Source organism: Neopsephotus bourkii, unplaced genomic scaffold, assembly GCF_033783945.1.
Source record: "Neopsephotus bourkii isolate Nb327-2 ecotype Australia unplaced genomic scaffold, CSIRO-AGI_Nbou_v1 NB_168, whole genome shotgun sequence".
NCBI classification, from domain to species: Eukaryota; Metazoa; Chordata; class Aves; order Psittaciformes; family Psittacidae; genus Neopsephotus; species Neopsephotus bourkii.
This window is the reverse complement of record NW_026900684.1, coordinates 13,978,152-13,995,002: the sequence shown is the minus strand read 5'-3', so window position 1 is coordinate 13,995,002 and position 16,851 is coordinate 13,978,152. Positions and strand designations below refer to the sequence as shown.

Sequence of the window (16,851 nt, the reverse complement as noted above, 5' to 3'; positions counted from 1 at the left end):
GATGGTGGATCTGCATTTGCATCAACCTGGGTTTTTGATCCCAAGCCGTGGGGCCCAACAATGCTGGTAAATACAGAGGTGAAGAAAGCGTTGAGAACCTCTGGCATTTCAGCCTTGGAGGAGGCTAATTCACCTCACCTGCCTAACAGCAGGCCAGTATTTTCCTTCTGTTCCTCCTTCTTGTTTACATACTTGAGAAACCGTTTTTTGTAGTTTTGACATCTCCGGTAAACTGAGATTCGAGCTGAGCTTCTGCTTTTCTAACTGCGTCTCTGTATTCCCTTGTAGTTCTCAAAGGGTATTCAACTGCTTTTCCATCAATGGTACGCTTCTCTTCCTAAGCACTAAAAAGCTCGCAGTTTAGCCAAGAGGGTCTCCTGCTCCACCTACTTCCCTTACCTTTAAAGGGGATGAACTGTTCCTGGGCTTCCAGGAGAGCATTCTTGAAAATCCCCTCACTCACCAGCTGCTTCATCCTCCATGGAAACTTCCCATGGAATCCCTCCCAGATGAGCTCTGGGAGTGCTGAAGACTGCTCTTCTAAAATTTAAAACTTTTGTCTTAGTAGTAACCTTCAGTATTGCTTATTTTAAATTAATGTGTTTTCCATTTTTTACTAGCTTATTTTCTATCTAAATCAGTTCTCTAGCCTGATTCCTCACAGAGGCCCCCAAATGGTTTCACTAGCACATATGAAAAGCAACAGAGAGAATACTTTGAATTCTGTTACCACAGGGTGGGAGGATACATAAACATAGAGCCTTAACTTCAATTCATTATTCTGCTCTAGATTCTTGTGAAAGTTTTCATATCATAAGTTAATGAAAACAACGTTTAAATAAAAAGTTTAAAAGACAACTGCAATTGAAGCAGCATAATAATAAACCCTCAAAAAAGACATATTGGCTCTATTTTAAAAGCTGCTGCACCTTTGACTAATACCAAAAAGGATATCCTCAAATTGTTCAGAACTTTTACATTCTCAAAATGCAAGCAGAAATTTAATGAAAAGTATATTCACAATTCCATCTCCTTCAGACTTCAACAACCAATCTATATTAAGAAGTGAAACATAATCCTCAAACAGCACTGTGAGAATAAGAAGTTACTTAAAATGCTTGTCAGCAACATTTTAACAAACAACAATTAATTTAACATCTCACCACAAAGGAAATTCATATGTAGACATGTAGTGTTCTACTTGCAAAATACGTAACACATTTTTTGTCACTCCCTTTATAAAACTATAAATGAGCTCTTAATTCTACATCTTAATTAAACAAGTTTCTTCCATGAACACTATGTAGTAAATTCAAGAACCACAAAGGAATGTATTTTGTCAATAGTTCTGATCATAATCCATGTGTCCTCTCATCAAGTATCTGAGAAAGAGTATTTTTCAACTTCCAAACATGTTTAAGGGGCTTTTTGTTCTTTAGCACAGTTTTTTATTCATATAAGGAATGCTTTCCTATCATTTTGTAGATACAAAAAGCAACATTCAGGTGTCAAGGATAACACCTGATTCACCTCAGAATATTCACAGAGGCTCATCTTAAAACTGCATCCTTCAATTTTACTAGATCCACAAGCAAACTAACTGTCCTGGGTTCAGCAGTAGCAGTCATTTTTCTCCTTAGTAGCTGGGGCAGTGCTGTGGTTTTGGCTTTCAGCCTGGAAACAGCACTGATAACACTGATGTTTTCAGTTGCTGCTCGTAATGTTTACTCTGACCATGGACTTTCTGAGTCTCATGCTCTGCCACAGAGGAGGGGAAGACGGCAGGAAGCAGAGACAGGACACCTGACCCAAACTAGCCAAAAAGGTATTCCATAGCACAGCACATCATACCCAGGACGTAGAACTGGGGGCAGTTACCTTGAAGGGCTATATCACTGCTTGGGTCAGACTGGGTATTGGTTGGCGGGTGGTGAGCAGCTGTATTCTCTTCCCTTGTTATTTCCCTTATCATTATTATTATTGGTGGTAGCAGTAGTGATTTGTGTTATACCTTAGTTACTGGACTGTCCTTATGTCAAACCCTGGGAGTTACACTCTTTCAATTCTCCTCCCCATCCTTTCAGGAGAGGGGTGGGGGGTAGAAGAGCGGGGAGTGAGAGAGCCAGCTGCATGACTGGGCTTAAAGCACGACACTAACAAATGGCCCATACTGTTTTTAACAGTATCAGTAGAACTAGTCTTGAAAACAGGCCAGTCCTGAAAAAAGCCTCTCCACAAAAGGAATTACAGACACTGCAGCTATTTCTTTAATGTATTTATTCGTAAATCAGAAATGTACAAGAAAAGATTTAAAGATTGACTTATGTTCTCTTGCTTTTCAGAACTTCCCTGTCCAACGAACTCAGATCAGTCCCTCTCCTCATAAAGTGTTCCGTAAGGAACCAAGATTATACTCTCAGGTATACGTATATAAATCCTTGCAGCCTTCTGTAGGGCTCCATACAGGACCACTTAGTTCAATTTCGTCTGTTTTTAACTACAAAGAAGTATTCTGCTAGTGAACAAGATTAACATTCTTAACACCTGTAACAAAGACAGTCACTGGTCTCTATACCATCTGAAGTTTAATGAGCCTCACTTCAGTTTTGAATTGTGTCATTACTCAAACATTACACTTAAAGCACCATAGCTGCAGAACCTCACCAAGAAGGGAGGCTAAAGAGTAGCTTATGTGAATTGCACATGTAAAATGCAAGATAGGTGTGAAACTAAAGGACTGGGAGTTGTCTGATACCTATATGCCTTCAGAGTGAGGGTAATCATGGCTCAGCTTTTGGAACTATCTGAACCAATACTAAAACTAGACACCTCGCGCAGGTATGTATTCACATCAGACCATCTGCTTAATCCATTTCTGCAGCTGATCTAAGACCTTTACAGCAGTAACTTGTTTTTACACAACTATTTTAGCATTCTCAAGCTACATTTCCTTCCATTTTAGTCTGTTGGAAATACTGCAGAATCACTTCCATTACCCAAAGATTCTATGAGCGGAGGACCAAGAACAACAATATTTGTTCACTAACCAGAGAAAAACCTGAAGTTTAACTCATGAATCTAAGGCTGGAAATTACATCTTCATCTTCATCTCTCCACAGAACATAATTTTGCCTAATTCTCAGTGGGATAAACAGTAGGCTATGGCATATAATTCCAGTACTGGAAAGTCTTGTGACAATCCGTATAAAATCTCTTAACAGATGTAAACGTTTTCCTTGACTCTCCTTAATTTTGTATCATCTTGCTAATATAATAAAAACAAATTATTCTATTCACAGAATTATCCAAGTATTAAACATCTATTCTTTTCTAAAATGGTATAACAAACATATGGTACAGCTTTTAGATGATGTTTTCAACACATACTTCAGATGGTACCAACACTTGCACTTGTACCTCTATAACTATCAATTCCACTCAATCCACAGTGAACAAACAACTAGCCATAAAGGCTGGCAAGAGGCAGAGAGCCACACATGTACTGCAAGGTCAGAAACAATCACAGATTTCGCTGCTTTAAAAAAAAATAAAAATTTAGTTGCATTTTAATGTAAAAATAATAATTTAAATTTCTTAACATTGTCTAAACTGAATTATCAATATTTCATTCTTCATATTCCCTCTGTAACAAAGATGATGTAAAATGCACTTTTTAAAGTAAAAAAAAAAGTAGGAAAATATTCTTTTAGTGTTTCCCCTCCATTTTTTTCCAGAAGTTCTTATTAATGTATTTTTCACAGGCGAGCAATTCATTGATCAGAAGGGTCCTTCTCTGAGGGGGCAAAAGAGAGGAGAAACAATGACTGCAAAGTTTTCATTCAGCACTACTCTCATGAAGACACAATTTAGATTGGGAGACTGCAGAGTGAAACCTCTAACACAGATGGATCTCCTTCATGTGCTATGCAACCATATAGGATTCCACAATCATCATTAGAAATTGTAGTTACTTTCTAGATCCTCTGCTTTCTTGATTCTCTGCCTTCCCTGGTACTACAGAGCTCCTTTCTCCAAATCCACATCCTTTCAAGTTATTTCCCCTGTAGTACTGTATATGATTATAGCTTGATGACCAAGAACTATTTCAAACTTTCCACTCCTCTAATGTTATTGGCTGAATTTCTAAAACGTTAAATTGCCCCTAATGCTTGAGCTAACTCATACTATGTGAAAAATTCAACCCCCAGATGAATTCTACCTCTATTATTGACGCTTTGTCTACAGTTGACTTGACATTTAACATTTCCATTGTTTAAGTTGCAAACCACTGAACAGAAAGTTCTGCCTGATTGTGTGGATTTTTGAAGCAAAATAATATTTTTTGTTTGCTTATTTGCACAGAAATACTGAAAATTCTTTTACAGTCCTTCAGCTACTTCACACCTCTGCAGGGGCTTAAACTCTGGAATGAAGTGTGAATTTACTGAATCACCAACTCACATGGGTTTCATTTAGGAAGGTTCACAGGAATGAATTGGCAGCACATTCCAATTATCTCTTAGAGAAAAGCTTAGGGTTTGGACTGGTTTGTGCAAATACAAATAAATAAGTATAATTTTAGAAAGACTGTTTCCCCTATTACTATATACAATGGAGAATTAAAAGAGAATAAAAACTCAAACTGAGAATATTGTAACTCTTTCAGATCCTGAGCCATCTCACCAGTGAGTTGATTGCTCATTCTTTGACTTGTTAGGTCAGGTAACTATATGACATTTAAAATATTTGCTGAAGGATTAAACTACCTAAAAAGTTAAGAGTTGCTCTATTGCAGTGAGTTCATTTAATATTGCTTTTAAAACATTTTAGAGCAGTGTAATGACAGACCTTAATTTATTCCAACTATCTTTTGTTCACTTTGATTTATGAACAATAGAGCTGAAATAATCAGCTCCATTGCTCTTTAGACTTCCAAGAATATATTTCATGAGTATTGTACAAGTCATCTTTTTGCAGCCATCACAAATACTAATTGCAAATGTCTATTTTTATGATAAGGAATGGTATTAGTAGATAATTAAGGACAAGATCATTGGTTGCTCTAAACTGCTTTGGCACAAAAAATAGTTCACTGAATGAATTTTTCTCAGCCAACATACAAAGCCAAACTGTTGAAAATATGTATACTAAATTCTTAAAAGGTACACCTACAAAAAGAATAAGCTTCAGTAATAACTGAAACAAACACCCCAAAACTAAACAAAACAAAGGAAACTCAAAGAAACCCAACCTTGGGATTTCTACCATTTATTACAGATTAATAGATCTTATCCTGTCTACTTTTGATGATTCATCACAGTTGTTCAGAGCATTAATGTTGTGCTTGCTGGTTACCAATCCAAAAAGTTATTTCCCCTGATTCCAGCTGTACTGTAAGTACAACCAATTCCTGCCTTAGCCTGTGGTAGGAAAAGTCTGGGAAAACATTTTTTTTTTCTTGGGACCAATTATTCTTTAACTTAGACCAAATTTTGTAGTACCTTTTCAAATGTCTGATCTGGTGGAAGTACTTCCTAAATTATCTGCTGCCCAAGACAGCATTAAAATATGTAGAGTTTCCCTTTTTTAATAATGGGCAACCCATTTCCATTATCATATATAAAAACAACCAACCTAGATAAAGCAAATGTATAGTGCCATCACTTCTTACATAAAACTAAATTGCAACAAGTTTTAAGCACATATATATTATCACCAAGTAACACTTTAGATATTATTAAAAAGAAAAAACTTAATGACCTGCCATTGCTTTAAAATATCCACCCTTACTTTTGTTCCTACATGTCACCAGGTCTACTTACCTTTACCTTCTCAACAGTGGTTGGACAGAATATGCAGTAGATGGTGATACATTGTAGACAGTAGTAGCTATTTTGTGTTAACAGTGTTATGAAACTTCATTCATAACTTTAAGTGGTATTTCTTTTTTTGCTTAGAAATACCTTTATTCAAACAGAAATTTGGTTCTGGATGCTAATTTCCTAAGCCACGCACACTTTGCCTTCTGCTCCATCATTCAGAATTTTACTTTACAGGTAACAAATACACCTAGTTACAGAAAGGTTTCATTTTTCTGAAAGGGCTAGTGTTGCACGGTCAAAGGGAACTGACATCTAACAAAGAGTAAATAGGGTCCTTGAGCAGTTAAATATACCAGCTAACTCAGCCAGTGGGGTTATTTCCCTTTTAGAAATTTTTTGTGATTCACATTCATAAAATGCTCCCCTGGCTGGTCTATACACCAAAGAATAATAAGCTCAAGCTTTATGTTTGTTGCATGACATCGTTAACAAACACATGCTGTTATTGAGCATTTTTATTGTTGGCTGGTGACAAGTTAGATTTAATAGACAGTTTCTTTCTATGTTGCTACTAATTTGATGAATACAGTCAATTTAAAACCTGTCCTGACACACTGCTCACACAGTTCAAAGTACTTGAAGGCCAGAAATTTTATCGAAGCCAAATTCTTTAGTGACTAGCTTCTCATAAATATCTCTTGAAAGAAAACATAAAAAATAAAAAAACAGTATTTGCCTATGTAGTGTGTTTGGAGTTTTTTGTTGTGGGGCTGGTTTGTTTTTTGTTTGTGTTCTAGAAAAGGCATGCAGAATTAGCATTCTAGAAAACTAAAATATTGCATTTCAAGTAAGCTCTAACTGTTGGTGAAGTTATTTTGTTGGTTAAACTCCCCGTATCTACGGTTTTAGCATTGGCTTTTACTCATGCAGGCTTTTTGTCAGACTTTAAAAATTTTCTTTTGGTCATTATCTGGCATATGAATTTAAAAAGAAAAAAAAACCCAAAACAACAAAACCAAGAAAAAGAAAAAATCACAAGATGATCATACTAGGCCTGAATTGATGCACATGTTCACTTTTATTACATATCTGCAGCCACTTATTTATTTTTTTTCTTTCACTGTTTAGTTGAATTTCATATCCCTTTTTTTATTTCAGTGTGTTCTCTTTTATTCTTCAATTCTTTTTTCTCCTATGTTCCATATATGACAGGTGAAATGTGTCATCAGCTGAAGGCAATTGTGATTATTTAGGCAAAATATAAACTTAAAATCATTTGAATTAGATGAATTCTTCACTTGCTTTGGACTGGGCCTATTTTTCTTTTCCCAGTCCTGTTTCCTCTTATTGTATTATGTTTATCCCTATCCATGTTTTTTGTTTTTTTTCTTCCTTTCTCCTTATTTACATGAAAAGGCATCTAAATGTCAGTTCTGCTGGGGTAGGACCTCTAGTGCTTGATAGTTTATGAAACTAATTTTTTTTTTTTCTCTCAAGACATACCTGTTCCAAATGTAGCAGAATTATTTAATGCTCTTATACAGCTGAGTGTGAGGACAGTTGATTGCTTCAGGGACATTACGTGCATTTTATCTGCTCAAGAAATGTGGCAGTAATGGTACATAGAGTCAATTTACTATCCAGCCATATTAATTTAAAGATTCCTTTCTATATTGCATATGGCTGATTGCTAATTTACTTGTTATGTAAGTGTTTTGTAGAATATATATACATAAAAAAATCTTCCATCAACAGTCTCTTTAGGAGAAGCCAAATGATTTTGATACAGAAGACTAGATTCATCACAGTCATGTACAGAGTAAACCCTAGAACTGACAGTAAATTAATCTTAAATTGCATGTTTTCACATTTAACACACTACCACTCACTACAATCAGAAATTATATCTTTTTTAATGGAGATGCATATTTACATATGCAAGTTGAGATTTCATCTACAAGTGAATGATGTCTCATAACTGTAGGACAGTTAAGATCATCCTAATGAAAGCATTTCTATAGAAATTTGAAGTTGGAAGAGCAGAATAAACAACTGAGTTAATTATTTGCAGAGGTGTTTTGAGCTAAAATGGGTCTGTTTCAGCTTGCAAAGAATCTAACAGTACTAAACATACAAAGTGCTAATACATATTAATGCAATATTCAGATGCAAAAAACCTAGACTGCAGAATTTTTCAGTGCCTACAGGTAGAAATGTTACAGGAAAAATATGAAAAGAAAATTATATTTCACATTCTTACTAATATATTTTGACGAAGGAAAACAGATTTTTATTTAAGAGCCCTTGGGGAGAACTTGAAAAGGTTTCTTCTGCCTGTATTAAGTATTGCCTTCTTTACCGCACATTCTCTTTCTCTGTCCTGTATGTCTTTCAAAATTCAGTTGGTTAATTTGTTCTGTTCTTCCATACTTAAGAGTATTTATACCACAGCCAGAAATTCTTTGTTCTGGCTGTGACAGAAAACATAATTCTACATTAACTGAGAAAAATACTTACATTCACAAGAATTTACAGTGTTTCCTGGCATGAATTACAATATAAACCATTTTAACACCATATACTCATCACCCATGAAATAAGACCAATTATATTCATGCATCTAAAGAGAGTTCATGTTGCCATGTTCAGTCATGGTCTGTTTTAAAAACAGAAAGCCTGATAAGAAAAAGCAACCAAACCAAACCAAAAAAACAACACCCGTCTCCCCCCCCCAAATACCTCCTCCCCTCTCTACCCCTTGCCCTCCCCCCAAAAAACCACAAACAAACAAAAAAAACCCCAAACAAATAGAAACAACAGAATGTGCAGGAATATCCAGTTCATGAAGAGTTATGCCGTATCACAAGTCCTTTCAAAACTCAGAAAGTGGCTTGTTTTTTTTCCTGGTCTTTTAATCATGAGAATATCTCCAATACAACATACATGCAATACAATATGGCAACTGCTCTGAGCAGTAGTAGGAATTAGTAAATATTATTTACAAATTAAGATTTATGCTCATAAATTAGGGAATTACCTGACTATTAAAGTTATCAATTCCTTGGGAAAACTCCAGATGATATTACATCTCAATTTTAATATGTGGAGCAGTGGAACTTTTGAATATTTGCTGTGGCAATAAAGAAAAACTCTACCAAACGTGTTTATTTTGACATCTAGCATGTTTTCAATAAAACTCTCATTTAGTTTGTCTGTGAAGACAAGTGTTCCAAAGCAATACTGAAGTAGGTGACATAGTCTCAGATTTTCAAGGTTTTTAAATTATATTTTCTTTGGAGGCAATGTTATAGTTCATTTGAAAGTTAATTATAATTCAGCAAAAACTTACCTTATATGGGTAATGATGAGGGTTGTGGCTGGAATGAAAAAGTCATCCACTCTGTCAAACTGCTTTCCCACTGGCTGAGTATGGATTATGTGATGAGAAACACTCCCACTGGCTTGTGTTATCACCTACATAAGTAACGTCATTATAAACAATATAAATACTCTTTCAAAATTTAATCTCTATCCAAATAAATGAATACAGTATTACTTCTGTATTCCATCTCTTCTATTATCCTTTAGATACGTTTAGGATTTTTGTTGTTGGTTTTTTGTTGGTTTTTGGGTGGGTTTTTTTGACACTAGATCCCACAGTAAGTCTAAATTTCTTAAGCACTTCAGACAGAGTGAAAAAGTAAGGTGTTATCAACTGATCCACAGGAAGTTATGGCTATACACATTCCTTGTCAGTCATGAGGTAATTCAACATAGCATGGATGCATTTCAGAAGCTGAAGTTTATTTGACTTCACACACTCTTTATGCTGTTATGAACTAATTTTCCTCAAATCCCCAGTCTTGGAGCTTCTCTGAGGTAAAGGTTTATGAGTGAATGAAAGACAATTCCACATAATAACCACTATGATATATCCACACACATGCACTTAAAAGGGAACTAAAATAAAAATAAAAATAAAATAACAGGTTATCTATACTGTAAGGAAAAATGCGAGTGAAGATGATCAGTCATTTTAAACCAGGTAAGACAGACTCAATTATCAATCCTTTTATGGGGGGGAGTGACAGCTAAACTCCTGCAAATTACCTTGCATGCTCACTAAGAGTCTGTAGGTGCTAAAAAGGTGTTTTAGAATGTTACTCATTCTTTCTGCTTAAGCCCTGTGTTTGAATTTCTCTTATTCTTTATCTTATACATATTTTAAAATACATAAGGATTTCTAAAGAAAAGAAGAATATGCTAAAATAAAAAGGAATTTTGAAATTATGACATAAAGAAAATCACCATACCTGCAGGGCATTACTTTAAATAAGGAACATAAAGCCAGGGAAAGGTAGGAATGAAAGAACAGCTTCTTGAAGCATTTTTTTAGTGACTGTCCCTAGGCTTGCCACTGCTTAGAGGTATGGTAAAAGTAAAGGTTTTTAATATATCACATCGAAAAAAAACAATAAACAAAGATGGAACTTGTCAACTTCAGAGTATCAATATAATTTTAGTGAAATAGGAATATGCTTAAAATCCAGTTTATCCTATAATTAGGGACACAAACACCATAAATAGCAATAGATGGCTCTCAAAAGACTGGCAGTTACAAAACATGCTGCTGCTTTTACTGTGTTTCTTATCCTTCTATCAATTTAGCATTGACACTTCTGAGTAAGGGTGCTGAAAATTATCTCTTTATCTTTTTTTAGCAGTCAGTTGTGTTTTCCAGTTACCTGAAATCATTTCACTGCCCCTGCTGGGGTGATGATAATAACACTTTAAGGAAAGCATACAAAACATTGCAATTACACAAAGGTTCAACTTGTCTAGATTTCCTTGTATATAATTATTTTAACAACCTCACCTGCAAGGTTGGTGAATTCTTTTCCATGTTTCCCCAGCTTAGCACCCAGACTTGATCATGAGATTTATCATAATGTAGTTTCACTGGAACAGGATCCGTACTTACTGCCTGAAGCATGACAAAAATAAAAATCCTTAGTTCCTGCCATATTTTCAGAAGAAAAATAATATATATGTTTGAATTAAAATGATGACTGGACATGCCCTTCTTAATGTTTTCATATTTTATTTAAAAATTACATTGCCAATTGTTGAAACAGACTTCTGATTAATTCAAAGTTACTGAACTGCTGAAAAAAGTGGGTTTTATTTCTTACATGCTCTAACATTTGGCACCAAAATTACATTACCCTGAAGCTATTAAAAAGCTGAAAACAAAGGTTTTAAATCAAGTAGAAAAGTACTTTTCTTATTTCTTTACCATCACTCTCACTGTAGCCATACGAGTTTAAAAACTACTTTAATTATTGAAAATGGCTATGAAGGAAAGAGTCCTGTGTAAAACCAACACAACGTTGCTACACCCAAAGCTTCCAATTTCTGCTGTGAACTGAGTAAATTTTGCTGAAGTTGGAAGGATTGCTTTCGTATTTTTTTCCAGTTATAGTTGTTACTTTTGGTAGACTTGCGATCAGTGTTTTCACTACAACCTTGAGCATTGACTCTTGAGACCAGAAACCTTTTAAGACAGTTAAGCTCTACACTTCATTTTTCTGAGCAGAACTGAAGATTTCAGAGGTGTGAAATGAGAGGACAATGTATTTGATTACACATTCTGCATGACCTAAACAACGGGGGGGGGGGGGGAATTACTTTTCTATTTTCATCATTAGAGCAGGAAAAATAGGCAGGAGAAAAATAGGCAGGAATTGTTCTTTAGTCTCACCATTATGGAATTGTAAAGTACAGCTTGTTTATCAGTTTGTCAAGGAGAGTACCAGCTGGCTAATTAAGTGAACCTAATTTAAACTAATGATGTAGATTCTCAAGATAATGCACTAATGGCTGGCTGAGACTGCTGATGATACTTAACTGTACTCCTGAGGTGTTGCAAGCCACAGCTTCATCTAGGCAGGATTTGTTTTTCCCTTTGAAAATGGAAAATGAAGCCAGGTTGCTCAGGGGCTCATTTAAAATCATAAAGATACCCCTTCAAAAAGGTCATTTGTGTTTGATAACACTGTTGTGCTGCAGGCTAGAAGATAAGTTGTCTAAAATAATACTTGTGCTGTTGTATAGCTAATTTGTTCAGGTGTGTAAAATTTCCTTTTGGCTTCCCGAGACAAAAGGTCTGACCCATACATGTTCTGCTGAATGAGTGCCAGCTGCATTCAGGGTCTGGGCCCTGGCATTGCCTGGAGGAGGAGAAGGAATTGCCTCCAGAGTCAGATACGGGTAATTTAGCTCCCAAGAGATGAGCCAGAGGCAGAAAGGAGCCCAGCAACTTAGAAGCAGGCTTTCACAGCTGTTTCTACCTAGCCAGCCTGATCTGTCAGCTGCACAGCGTGGACTCACTAATGACGAGCTCTGCCTGCTTCAGCATACCTCTAAATCATTCCTGTTAAGGTGTGCTGCTAAGCAATACTGAACAATTGCAGGTAACAGTGCTTCCTCTCAAGAATTTACAAATGAAAGCAATTATTTCGCTCAACTTTATATAATGAGAATTACTTAGCTAAATTGAAGAGTCTACATGTATCTCTCTAAAGAAACCATGTTTCTTTAGAAAAAAATCAATTTATTCTGCTCTAGAATCTTCTTTAAGTACTTATTTTGATAAATAGAAATAAATCATTCTCAAATCTAGTTGTTAGCTATGTGCATACATCATCTAGGTTAACTTTCATATCAGAAAAAAAAAATACATAGTAGTCTGCCAGAGAAAACAGGACAGTAAACAAAACCAAATCAACATTACTTTTACACAGCTATACAACTTAAAGCCCTTTCAAATACGTTTTTTAGTTGTCTTATTACTTTTTGCACCTTGACAGAATTTTTATCAGACTGATGCTTACTTCCAAAATATGGAATTTTCTTCACATTTGTTCCCGCTAGAGTGTGGATTTTTAAGAACTGGTTTTACAGAGCAGATAGGTGGTTTCTTCTTTAAGATATAGACTAGAAAGAGTTAAAATGTAAATGATATACTCTGTAGTAATATGACACTTACAGAAAAGGCAGTCTAGTAAGCAAAATGCTTTCATTTCTAAACAACTTAGAATCTGTTTTCCAAAAATCAATTACATTTTGATTCTTCTGTGCTAAGCAGTACTGTAAGTAATGAAAATAGACTGATCTGAGAAATTAAACTCTCTTCCTTGCTTCCTGTTTGTATGAATGTTTATGTATGTGCATATGAAATGAGCAGAGCAACATTTAATGATTAGAAAAACCCTTGCTGCTTGCAAAAACAAACCAAAATCAAACATAAATGCTTATTGTTAAAAGACAAGGAAGACAGGACCATGCTTGTTGTAAGAAATGCTGAACAAAGTATCTCTTGACTTGTCGCTAAAATACAAATTAGGCTTCAATTCTAAAAGCCATCTGTGAATCAGAAGCAAGTTTAGGTTTTTACAGTTTTATACTATGGATAAACAATTGTAAAGGTTTTATGCTCTCCTGATTTGTTTCATTTGCAACTACATTTACTTATCTTGTTTTTTTTTTTGTTTGTTTGTTTGTTTGTTTGTTTGTTTGCTTTTTTTTTTTTTTTTAATTAAGCTTCATTTTGAGTATCAGTATGGTTAAGCCAGACACAAAGCAAGTCTCGCAGTAAATAATATTCAGGTCAGTAACAAATTGCAGAAATTCTCTTCAGGTGCCCAAAAGTGACAGTAACACATTTGGTTTAATTTACTTATCCTAATCATCTGTTGTCATATTTTCTTACCCTTAGTCACATTGTCTTACCAAATGTCTATATTGTGAAATGGAAAGATAATTTATCATTAATATCGAAACACCCTAGAACTGTCAAAACCGAGACTTTCATTCCTGCAAAAGGTTTCCACAAATGGGATAAACTTCATTCTACAGTTCCCTAAGTTCACGATCTGAGTATTATTAAATTCATGGAAAAACAGTGCTTTTCTATCCCTCAAAATAAAATTTCTTGGAAAGTGAAAGTTAGGGTTTCTTCTGTATTAGCATGAATGCTTGTGGAGTATCAGGAACATAGAGTTAGTGCACAAATCTCCATGTAACACCTAGTCATTCTGTATGTCTGCTTCTCAGCTCATTAGAAAACTTGAATATGCATGTGATAGAACAGCAACCTATCTAACTCCATCCAAAACCTGGAGAATCTCTTTGCATAATTCAGGGGGATGGGATGTACTTTTATTAGTGACTAATATATTGAATTTTATTTTAAATTAACATATCATCATGATGAGTATCTCTAAACATTCAGCTAATGGTAAAGCACTCTGTAAAATAATAACTAATGAAACTGAGTTAGAAGAGCCTATAAATCAAACTACTCCTAAATTTAACAGAACATTAAATTTTTCTAATATTTGTCAGTCAGCTCCAAAGGCACTAAAGTCTAAATACTAATAAATGCAATTAGATTGGTATTTCATCAATCATATGGAAGAAGGCAAGATGACACATGAATGTCAGCCAGAGACCAGAGAAACCATTGCCAGAGATTCCAGTCCTTCAAATCTATAGATTGCAGAAAGCTTTTTTAGTTTTCCTTCCTTCAGAAATATATTGAATTCACTGTATAAAAAAGTCTTGTTTTCAGAAAACGAAATTACCTCCTCAATTCATGTCTACTTTGATATGCAAGGGCCAATTTCACAACAAAGAGGCAAAAGAACAAAAAAAAACCCAAACTTTCATTATTAACTTTTTTACATAAAATATTTTATCAGTCCCTATCAACATTTGGATAGGTCAGGTTTTGAGGAAGCTGTCTACTGAGCCAGATGACAGAGGCGGAAAATGTAGACATTTAAAGACTACACAATTATTTTTCTTTTTTGGTGAAGTTAATATATTTTTAAAATTGCAATTCAGATTTTTTTTTTAATTTTTACATTAATATACATAATGCATACTAGTGTGATAGAATGGTTTGGGTTGGAAGGGACCTTTAAATGTCACCTAGTCCAATCTCTTCTGCAATGAGAAGGGACATCTTCAATTAGATCGGGTGCTCAGAGCACTGTCCAAAAAGATCTTGAGTATTTCCAGGAATGGGGCATCTACCATCTCTCTGGGCAATCTGTTCTAGTGTTTCACCACCCTCAATATAAAAAAATTTCTTCCTTACATCTAGTCTGCATCTATCTTCTTTTAGTTTAAAACCATTACCCCTTGTCCTACCACTACAGATCCTATTAAGAATCTGTCTCCACCTTTCTTACAAGATCCCTTTAAGTATTGAAAGGCTTTAGTAAGTTCTCCCCAGAGCCTAATACACAATATATAATCTATGCATTAAAGATTTTCGTTCATTTATCAGAGAAAAAGGCAAATGGCATAAAGAAAAACTCTATATAAATATTTTATTAACAATTTAGATTTCTAATTAAAAAAAAGAGCTTTATTTAGTTAAAAAGGTCTGTTTCCTATGAATGTGACGATACTATATGTAACCCTGTAGATGTAATTCTGTATGATTAAAATTTAAATCAGAACACCCACTGTGGTGTCAAAACATCCTTTTCAGTTTCACATACAAGTGTCCATTCTTCTCAGAATCAGAGCAAGACTTAATAAGTTATTAACTAGCTTCAGAGCTCTTTGTGCAGGAAATAACGTTATTTTAGAAAATGAAGAGCTGTGCCTTAAAGTATATGTCAAGATTTTATATGATATGCAATGTACTTTAAAAAACACCCACAAACACACAAACTCAATTGAAAACCAAGCCCCATGTCTACTGACAAGACAGTCAGCTGTCTTGACTGTCCCCAGCTATAATTGATTGGCTTTTTTTGCCACTGGAAGCAAAATAAAACTAGTCTTTCTGGTCAAATGACAACATCTGAAAGAGTAAGTATTATATAATAAAATATATTATAATGTCTGATTAAAAATAAAAAGAAAGAAAAATAGTGTAATATGGTGGCAATATTAGGCAGAAACTAAATAGCAAAAAATATTATGGTTTTGCCTCTTCCATATGGCTTGTTAACACATTTTAAGACTTTAAATGCTCTTCATATTCAGAAAATATATTTATAGAATGTAATAACTTTACGCTATTATTTTTCAAATGCATTTTCACATCTCTTTAACAATTGCACATATTAAAATCTGTTCTCATGTAAATCCCCTATTTAACCTAGGATACCATTGATACCACTACATACGCAAAGCAAAAAAAAGAAAGAGAAAGTGAGACAACAGTAAGACAAGGCAATGGATATAGTATGTGATTTGAGTAGTGACAATGAAACCTTGAATTTTTACTCCATCTCAGTAAGACTACTGATCATTTGAAGTATATTGTGACTCTCTTGGGCTCTCCTGAGGGAACTGCACTGCTCCGAAAAACTAATATTAACTTTAGCATTGTCTTATGCCGTGGTCTTTCACAAACTATATGAGTGCATTAATCCCTGTACCATAGCATCAATTTCTCTCTTTTACCCAATGAATTATTTTGACTAAGCAGAGTATCTATAGCATCTTAGAAACTGAGAAACTGATCATACTACCTGAAAAGTAAAAAGGAATAAGGAATCACAGAATCATAGAATGGTTTGGTTTGGAAGGGTCCTTAAAAATCAACTTCACAGTCTCCAATGTTGGCTAAGGGTTGTGCTGGGTCTTTCTACAATTCTAGTAATTTCTTCATCTAAAAGCTTACAGTCCTTACAGTCCTCCATCTTCTGTAGCCAAATCTACCCCCCTGACCTTTTCTGTCAAAACTAATAGACACATTCCTGTGATAAGACTCTATTTTCATGAACCTTTATTTTCAAGTGAAAAGTACCTTGAACCTGAAACTTCCCAAATAACTAGTTTCCTCAACTACTTAATATTTATAAGATGTAATATTATGCTGATTCTCTCCCTCACTGCTGCATATTGAGAAGAAGTCACTAAGTTAAATGTCCAAAACAGATGAGCTTTTTTCTCGAGATACTGTGTTTACTCTCAAGATAATTTCATTTTTAAAAAAATATGA

The 16,851-nt window shown here is 34.7% G+C and overlaps 1 protein-coding gene across 2 annotated transcripts in view; it reads right to left on the bottom strand.

Annotated features, from left to right (window-relative positions):
- Positions 1-16,851, bottom strand: part of FSTL5 (follistatin like 5) — a 281,852-nt gene that overhangs the window by 22,574 nt on the left and 242,427 nt on the right. For both annotated transcript variants that reach the window (XM_061373214.1, XM_061373224.1), the window contains 2 exons: positions 10,699-10,806; positions 9,172-9,296 (listed from right to left, as the gene is read on the bottom strand). In XM_061373214.1, coding sequence (XP_061229198.1) covers positions 9,172-9,296; positions 10,699-10,806 — 233 coding nt within the window. The remainder of the gene's footprint in view (positions 1-9,171; positions 9,297-10,698; positions 10,807-16,851) is intronic.